This window comes from Myripristis murdjan, chromosome 16 (genome assembly GCF_902150065.1).
Source record: "Myripristis murdjan chromosome 16, fMyrMur1.1, whole genome shotgun sequence".
NCBI classification, from domain to species: domain Eukaryota; kingdom Metazoa; phylum Chordata; class Actinopteri; order Holocentriformes; family Holocentridae; genus Myripristis; species Myripristis murdjan.
The window spans coordinates 33,951,163-33,960,192 of record NC_043995.1 but is presented as its reverse complement, the minus strand read 5'-3'; the positions used below and the strand labels follow the sequence as shown (position 1 = coordinate 33,960,192).

General features: G+C 40.7%; 1 protein-coding gene across 1 annotated transcript; it reads left to right on the top strand.

Annotated features, from left to right (window-relative positions):
- The first annotated feature begins 820 nt into the window (after window positions 1-820).
- On the top strand, window positions 821-8,760 carry LOC115374548 (uncharacterized). The gene is made up of 7 exons (XM_030073533.1): window positions 821-930; window positions 1,400-1,771; window positions 3,261-3,527; window positions 4,867-4,969; window positions 6,563-6,617; window positions 7,011-7,120; window positions 8,175-8,760. Exons 1-7 carry the CDS (start codon window positions 879-881, stop codon window positions 8,182-8,184), a joined length of 969 nt encoding a protein of 322 aa, XP_029929393.1. The 5' UTR covers window positions 821-878; the 3' UTR covers window positions 8,185-8,760.
- Window positions 8,761-9,030: the final 270 nt, after the last annotated feature.

The following is a 9,030-nucleotide window of genomic DNA, read 5'->3' as shown; positions in this document are numbered from 1 at the left end:
AGTGGATCGTATTTTTAAAATAATTAGGGGACGTTTTCTTGTAATTTTCTTTTTGCTAATTTTCTGGTAATGTTTCACCAATTGTCTGTTTTTGTTTCTTTGTTTTGCAGTTTATATTATTATATAGATTATATTATTATTATATTATTATTGTTTTAATTATTATTTTGTAATTTTTTTTTTCTAATTTTTTTGTTGCTAATTTTCAGGTAATTTCTTGTCAATTTTCTTATGGATTTGCTCAGGTTTCAAAGAGTTAACTGCTTATGAAATCCATCCAGCATCACTGATCTGACATTTAAATATATCATTTCTGTACTTAGAAATACAGTGCTCTTGTCTCTATTTTTTCTTTCTGCAAAATATCAGATAATGTTTTCTAAATTTTTAATTTTTCCTGTTTTTTTCCCTTTTTTTTTTTTAAATTTCTTTTTATTTTTGGTATTTTATTCCCATATATTTGAAAGAAATCAAGTGTGCTCAGATTTAAAAGAGTTAAAAGTAGTGCTGTAAATTACATAAAACAAACAACATTAATAAAAATAAAATAAAAAAAAAAAACAGACGTAGAAACTGGCCCAACGCGTGTGCCTCGTCATTTTCCTACCAGTGAGCTGCTGGAGGCCAAGAAAATTAAAAAAAGAAGAGGAATGAAGGAAGTCACTGAGGAGGCGAGGGCCACTTCCTGTGTGGTTTCACAATCTGCCTGTAAATCAATCAGTCAGTCAGCAAGTCAGTCAGTCAGTCAGTCAGCAAGTCAGTCAGTCAGTCAGCCAGTCAGTCAGTCAGTCAGTCAGGCAGTCGGTTGGTGTATTTTCCCCTCCAGGCTGCTGTTGTCTGAGCAGCTGGACACGACGGACGAGCTGAAGGCAGTAAGGATGGCTGTTTGGGACAAAAAGACTCCCTGCTGTTTTGTGATGATTCTGGCTGGTAGGAACATTTTTTGTTTGTTTGTTTGTTTGTTTGTCATCTGAGTTTAATTACAAAGTCTCTGCTTCGTGGTTTATGACAGTTTTCAAAGTGCGCTCCCTGATCGTCTCATCTGATGCAGCATCATTAGATATTATAAATATCATTTTCTTGTCATTTTTTAATTTGTTTTCGTGATAAGTTTTTTTTTTTTTACTTGTATTCCAGTAGTTTATTGCTAATTTTTCACTTAAATTCTGTTATTTTTCTATTATTTATACAATTATGTATACTCAGGTAATTTTTTTTGTTAATTGTTTTTCTACTGTACCAATAATTTTTTGCTCTTTTGTTCATTGCCTTTTTTTTCTTTGCGTGTTTTTAAAAGAAATCCAGTGACCTGTCGTCATGGTCATGGTCACTGCTGACTTGTTTTGTTGAAATATTTCTTCATCTCTATTGATTTTCTGCGGCTGGTTGTTCTTCCTAGGTGTCCTGGGTCAGAGCGTGAACTACCCGAATCCCATCTGTGCGGTAAAAGGCTCGACGGTCACGATCCCCTGCACCTTCACACCCCGAGCATCGTTTCAGGACAAAGGAAAAACTGTTTTGCTGCAGGTAGTGCGTGTGGTCTGGTGCCAAAACCATTTGATTTGCTACGGTCCCACGCCGTCAGTCTATGACAGCAACGTGACCAGGACCAGCACTCGCTTCCGATATCTGGGAGACAAACAAGGAAACTGCACACTGCAGATCGAAAATATACAATACCAAGATGCAAAGACTTACCGCTTCAGGATGGAAGCAGACAACATTGAAGGACACTTCGCTGGCACAAGAGGAGTGAACATCACTGTCACCGGTGAGGGCCTGATATTATGCTAATAGCAACACTGTTATTTTATTATTATTTTTATTTCATGTTGTAGTTTTGTTTTACTGAACATTTTTTAACCAGGTTAGTCCCACTGACATTAAAAATCTATTTTTTTTTAACTAGTTGTCTGTACTAATGCTACTGCTATACTGCTGCTAAAAGTAACAAAGCTACTAATACCAATTTAATTTCTACCACTGTTGCTGTCAGCGTTAACAGTAATGGTAACGTTTGTCTCACTCTTCTACAAAGAAAATACAATAGCTGGGTTTCAGTCACATGATTATGATGATGCGCGAAGGCGCGAAGGGGGCGCGATTTCAGATGGAGGGCAGGAAGTAAAAATGGTGAGAACATCTATGGAGGAAACCGTTGCAGAGAGTCTGTATTGTACGGATTTAGATCCAGTTTCAATACAAAGATACAATCAATTAATTAACAAATATGTTGGACGTGACCCGAATCTCATGAAGATGAGTGAGTTTTCGACAGAACTTAAAGATTTGCCGACAATCAAGGCTGTTGATATCACAAACTATCTGGTCCTTCAGACATCACACTACACCAGACAACAGATGAAAGCCTATAAAAGTCTGGAGGCATAGAACTTTTTTGTCAGCGGGTGGGTCCACAACCTCGGTACCAAACGGCTCCACCTTGATTATCGTTTGGTCTTCGCCAGGGTGAGTGTTTGTTCTTATATTGTTTTATGTGTTAAGATGCTAGCAGCTAGCAGGAGCGGCTATAATGTCAACAAACATGCAACACATCTTCATGAAGACGTTAGCCTGACAGGCGTTTTAGTTTTTTGGTAACCGAGGTTGACTGTCGGAGCCCAGTCTACCGACTCAACGTCACCCAAAGCGCTAGGGCAGCCTAAAAAGACCCAATGAAGTCCATATTAGACTACCGGTAACTTAATAATCATTACTAAGTAAATGAGCATTTAACGACAACATAGTGCCATATAAACACAGCCACAAAAACCAAGTTAGCTGGCTAACATACCTCTGACGAAGTGGTCGCTGCAGACACGGGCATTAGCAGACTCTGCTCCTCCCGACCGCAGACGGAGATTTAAAATCCACTTTTTACGGCGTTGTTCTGTGAGCTTTTTACATTTCTCACCTTTGTGAACGACAATCTTTGGTACTCTATAAAACCCCTTTTCCTTTTCTCGGTTAGAACGTTTGGAGCAGCCGTAAACTACACAAAACATGGGCATTTTTTCAGACAGCAGATCCTCAGTAATTAAGCTACTTCAGTTCCTGCCCTCCATCTGAATTTCGCGCTCTCACGATGCAGCAATGTGACGTCATGTGAAAGCAACCTATTGGCTTTAAACACCAAAAGAACAAAACCTGTTTTAAATGGAAAAGCTAGCTGACACAGGCAGGGATTCGCCGTCCATGGATCAGACTCTGTGCACAGTGCAGTGAAAACTAACAAAAATTAAATTGACAAATCATTTCAGAGGGCAGTAAAATGAGGATCTCAGGCCCCAGTGGTGAGCGGCTGGTGAAGAGCGGAGGTGAAGTCACCTTTACCTGCACCGCTCTCTGCTCGTTCCACCGCCTGGGCATCGCCTGGTACAGAGATGAGCACCGCCTCCTGGAGGAAGGCCCCGCCCTCCGGCTCAGCAATCTGACCGCCGCCGACTCGGGTAATTACTCGTGCGCTCTGAAGGACAAGGCCAGCACCCGGTCTGAGCCATACAGCCTGCATGTGCAGGACGATGAAGGTTTGTTCATTTTTTTTTCTGTTTCAAATAAAGTTTGGGGAATTTGAAATGATGTGCACTCCATCTATAGCTAAATGACTTTTTGTCATTCATATGTTTTTTATTCTGATGTCTTTTTTCTTTGATTCTTTATTTATTTTCATTGGGAAACAAATTCCTTGCTTGCTATTTGCAGCTTTTGATTTTGTTCCCCAGGCTGCAGCAGTTTAGAGCGACCGCTCGCTGTTTAAATGTCGGCAGCATCAGCCTTTCATGGAGGCTGGAATCATAATAGTCTGAAGGGCTTTATAATGAGGCAATGGTCATGCTTACCATATAAGGAGGAGCTTACCAGGGTGGTAGTTTGTGTCAGCCAGTAAGGACGATCTGCATTGATCACCAGTTTACTGTGTTCCACATTGAAATCACATAATTTATTTGAAAATCAAGCAGGTGTTTAGAAATCCTCAGTGCTCGAATGAATATATAAATACATATCATTGAATTCATATCAATACATGTAAATACCATAGGCTGATGGTTAAATGAAATACACATCACCACCACACAGAACGGGGAATGGTGTCCAATATCTGGTCTCAGTCTGGGGAAGTCGGGAAGAGGAGATTTAGCCCAAAATGTTGGAATATTCCTTTAAGGTTTGCTCCTGGTACAGAACAGTCTTGTTGACCAGTCAGTTGTGATTTCATTGGGTTTGCCCACGCTAAAACTTTTTGCCCACCTTCAGGGAAGCTGTTTGTGTCGGTTCATGTCCTCTTGTGCTGCTCTGACTTGTGGTGTGCCTCAGGGCTCACTGCTGGGCCCCCTTCATTTTCCTCCTGCCTGCTGCCCTCCAAGCACCTGATGCTGTATGTTCCAGGCTATGCTGATGACACTCAGCTCTATTTATCTGTCAGACCTGCTGACCCTGGTCAGTTAAAGCACAATAAAACTGGTGGTCTGGTTTTCACTACAGATCATGTTTCTACAAATATCAAACAACACCTTGGTTCTCTGGCCACAAAAAACAACAACAACTAAACAGCAGAAACATTAAAAGTCACTTCAACTCACAGCTACCAAACAGCTTTTTTCTGAGCCCTTTGGGGTTTGAGTTTGTCATGTACTCTACATTAGTTTATGTGATGTGTCTTAATGTTTTCTTTTTGGTCTTTTCTGCTTAAGTCCTTTTGCTAAAAACTTGGTAAGTCTTTGCAACTTGGTAACTAATAACTTTGCTTACTTACTTTACCTAAGGGCTTTAATAAATCAGGGCCTCAGTGTTTCAGGTTGTTGGATTTCAGTGTAAAGAAGATTATAAAGCAGCCCAGTTAATCAGCGTGTTATTCTCCTGTTTCAGTTCAGTCTGCAAATCTGCCTCTGGTTGCTGCCGTGGGGGTCGGCGTCCGGCTGGCTCTCATCATCGTCATCTCCATCGCCGTCTTCATCATCGTCATCAGGAGGTAAATTCATTCACAAAACAAAGTGCAGTGGCCAGGAACCAAAACAAATTCTATTTTCACTGGCATATGAAATGACAAACAGTATTAATAAATACAAAATAACTATACAGTTGTCCCTTGCTATAACGCGGTTCACCTTCCGTGGCCTCACAGTTTCGCAGATTTTTTTTAGTGCAATTTTGCATGCTTTTTTTTTTTTTTTACCTTGACTTATTTTTTACGAAGGTTTGAACTTTGAGAGTGTTTAAACAAGAGAGAAAAGTGAGGAAATGTTAATGCCTGTCTGAGAAAAGTGTATAAAGTGTGTAGTGAGGGGTTTTACAGCCTTAAAACATCTAGAATAATTGTAAAAAATAAAGCTGACTACTTTGCAGATTTTGCCTATTTCAGGTTATTTTTAGAACATAACTCCTGCGATTAACGAGGGACCGCTGTAATCACAAAACAAAACAAGTGATTAGCATGTTAGGCAAAAATACTACTAAAGTACCCAAGTACTTTGTCATTGTTGTAATTAACATTATCGAAAGGTTTATTGTTGTTGATTCATTGTTTTTATGTTTGTTTAGCATTTGTTAGTTTTTCCCTTTTTTTGCATTATGTCATGTTTTGTGTTATGATGTCATGTTTATTTGTGTGGAACCCAGGAAGAGCAGCTGCTGCCGTGGCACCTTTATATGCAGTACCTGATAAACTTTTACTAGAAGTAACTAGTAACTCCAAGTCATTACTAATTTTCTGTAATTTGCTTAACACTAGAACAATGGCTCTTCAGAGTGATGCCACCCAAGAACCATTTTTGGTTCCACAAAGAACAGACGAGCTATTAAAAATGTCAGCTTTGACGCTGTGGCGTTTCTCTTTGTTTTCTGATGGTTTATAGAGCGAGACATTAATCCATTCACTGAGGAAATAATCTGCACATTAATCCACAAGGAAAAGAATTGTTAGCTGCTGCTGCCACCAGATAACTCCAATAAACATGAAGAACCTTCAGCACTTTAAAGAACCACAGAAAGTGTGTGAGGAACCAGCCCCTAAATAAAGAGCTGCTGATGGTTCTCTGTAGAACCATGGAGCGTTTTGAAGAACCATTTGAGAACCAGTGTTTTTCTGGGAGCAGTCTGCCTGAAACTGAAAACTCAACTCAACCTGATCCCTGCAGATTTAGTTTGGCTCTAGCTGGTTGTGATCCAGTGAAACAGAAACTTGTGGTTGCATCATATCTGCAGGTCATCTGTCTCTAATTTTATCTGCGTGTCTCTTCCCCTTTCCCCTCAGTGGGGTTTGTTTTGCCACCTCTGGCAGCTGAGAAACGTATAAAACGTCCAGCGGTCTCTCTGTGTTGCGTCATGTGGCTGAGCGCAGTGAAACTTCCTGTGTTGCTTCCTCTTTTCAGAATTCCTCACATTTCACAACTCTTTGCAGAAGCCACCAAGCTCAAATCTATTTCTATTTTCATCACATTACGCAGAGACAAACACAACACATGAACCGTGTGCTGACAATCATAACACGGTCACTGTGTGTTTTACTTACCACAACAGTGTTGTTTGCTTGTTGTTGTTGTTGTTGTTGTTGTTGTGTGTGAAGGAGGCGTGCCGCAGCAGCAGAGAAGCCGCAGGTGGACGATGTTGCAGTGCAGAAGGTGAGACAGCAACACAGGACAAACTGCTTTGATTCATGACTCAGCGAATGATTAACCTTTGTTTCTCCAGTTTTCTGTGGTTCATAAAAACACTCAGTGAACACAGACACTGCAAATCAAGAACCTGATCCAGTCAAAGCACAGTGACCGTTCTGCATTGGCTAACCTTGAAGCATGTCTGTGTGAAGTTGAAGTTTGGATGTCTTCAAATTTCCTGATTCTTAACTCTGGCAAGACTGAAATGCTGGTCATTGGTGCTCCTACGCAAAAGCATCTTTTTAGTGACATCACAGCCTCATCTTCCCCTTCTGCTTCTCCTCCTCCTTCTTTCTTCTTCTTTCTTCTTCTTTTTCTTCTTCTTCATTTTCTTCCTCTTCGTGTGTGGCCCTGCAGCCACAGGAGAACACTTACAGCAACATCCTGGAGCGACAGGAAGTCAGTTCAGCCGCGGAGGAAGTCAACCACGCTTCAGTCCACTTCAAACACAACGGCGCCTCCTCCAGGTCAGTCTTCTGCTGCTGCACGGTTTCTCTGCACGTGTGTGTGTGTGTGTGTGTGTGTGTGTGTGTGTGTGTGTGTGTGTGTGTGTGTGTGTGTGTTCCTGTGTGTCTGTGTTCACTGTGTACCGCAGCATTTATCTACAGTTATGGATACTTATATATATATATAAATTGAGGGGTGAAGGGATGAAGGGATGAAGGGATGGAGGGATGAGGGAAGGGAAAGGGTGGAGAACAGAGGGGTGGAGGAGTGTGATGATTGGCTGATGAAGACTCTTCTGGTTCCTGTGTTTAACAATGAAGAGAGGAGGAACTTTTTTTTTGGGAAACGAGGCGTTGGAGGCGTTTGAGGTCTTTGTTCCTGATCTTAGTTAAGCAGCTTCATAAAACTCAAACCTGAAACAAGTGGAAACAAGTCGCACTCACATTTCCATTTTCATGAAGGAGCTCAGAGTCAGACGGCGGATGCCTGACATCACTAATCAGGCGCTGATGTTGTGTTATATTTAGTGACAGTGAGTCAGATTCTGTAACAGGTCAGACTTTACGCCGCCGCACGCCGCACGCCGCACGCCGCACGCCGCACGCCGCACGCCGGGCAGCTTTCATCTCTAATCCGCTCTGTTTGCATGGAGAATGTCTTTCTGTGTGTTTGATCCTGGTGAAAAATCTGTTGGTTGCACTGCTTTATGTTCACTTGTGCTGTAATTAGGCAGCTTTTTTGCACACTTTCTTTTGAAGTTACTCAGGTGTTTCTGCTGTAGTTTGTTGTGTTCTCCTCTTAACCTCTGCTCTGTAACTGCCTCTCTCTGTGCGTGATGTTTTCCGTCGTATTATTTACTGTTTGCTTTTTTTATTGTGAAGTGTAAACATTATCTAGGTGAATTCACATAAGCCCTGTCCCTGTCCCTGCACTGTAAACCATTTATTCATTACACTGTAAACCATTTATTATCTTTGTCATTTTTGTGTATTTTTGAACGTACAAAAACTAAACTAAAGCAGAGAAGAGTGTGTTGTGCTGCTGTGTTACCTCTCCTTCCTCTTCCTCCTCCAGGCTGCAGTGAGGAGCCGCCGCTCTCCAAGCCCGGCGGAGTTCCTCAGGATTCTTCTGCTGTGAGGCAGTGAAGCCTGAAAGGCCACAAAGCAAAAGCCAGATTTTAATGTTTTAATGTTCCAGTGGTGAGGTATGATGATGGCTGAGCTCCGGTGAAACCTGATCATTTATGTCCTTTATGTCCTCTGTTGTGCTTCCAGCAAGGTTATTATCATCAATGAAAACTAACAAAACAACGAAAACCGGGTGTGAGAAAACATTTTAGTCAACTGAAATAAAAATGGAAATGAGGGTTTACAAAAAATCAACAACTGAATCTCTGTTGTGTGTTTACAAAACTAACAAAAGAAAAAAAAATGATAGAGTTTTTGTTTTTGTCATGTTATTTCATACATAAGCCTGGTACTTTAGGTGGATATGAAATCTGTCTTACAGTTTGTTTGTTTTTTTAGCTGCATTAGTTTTATGGCAGCAGAGCGTTAATATCCTTCTGTCAGTCGAACAACTGAGACTGTTTTGAACGCTGCCCTGACAAACAAACTAACACTGAAGCTAACAAAAACTCAACCAACAAGAAAACCAAAAAATTAAATATAACTAAACAAGCAAAACTGCTTTAATAACAAATTAAAACTAAACTGAAGTTGAAAACAAAAAATGAAAAATCAACAAAATAGAAATAAAAACTAATGAAAAGTGCAAAACTATAATAACCTTGGCTTCCAGGTGCAGCGAGGTGGTTTCTCCTCTGCCTTTTTTGAGACCCAAGTGTGTGGGATGTCCTGAAAATTTGGTGAAATGACATGGAATGACCCCTTTTCCTTTTTTAATTCCACCCTGTGCTGTGTTTTATTCT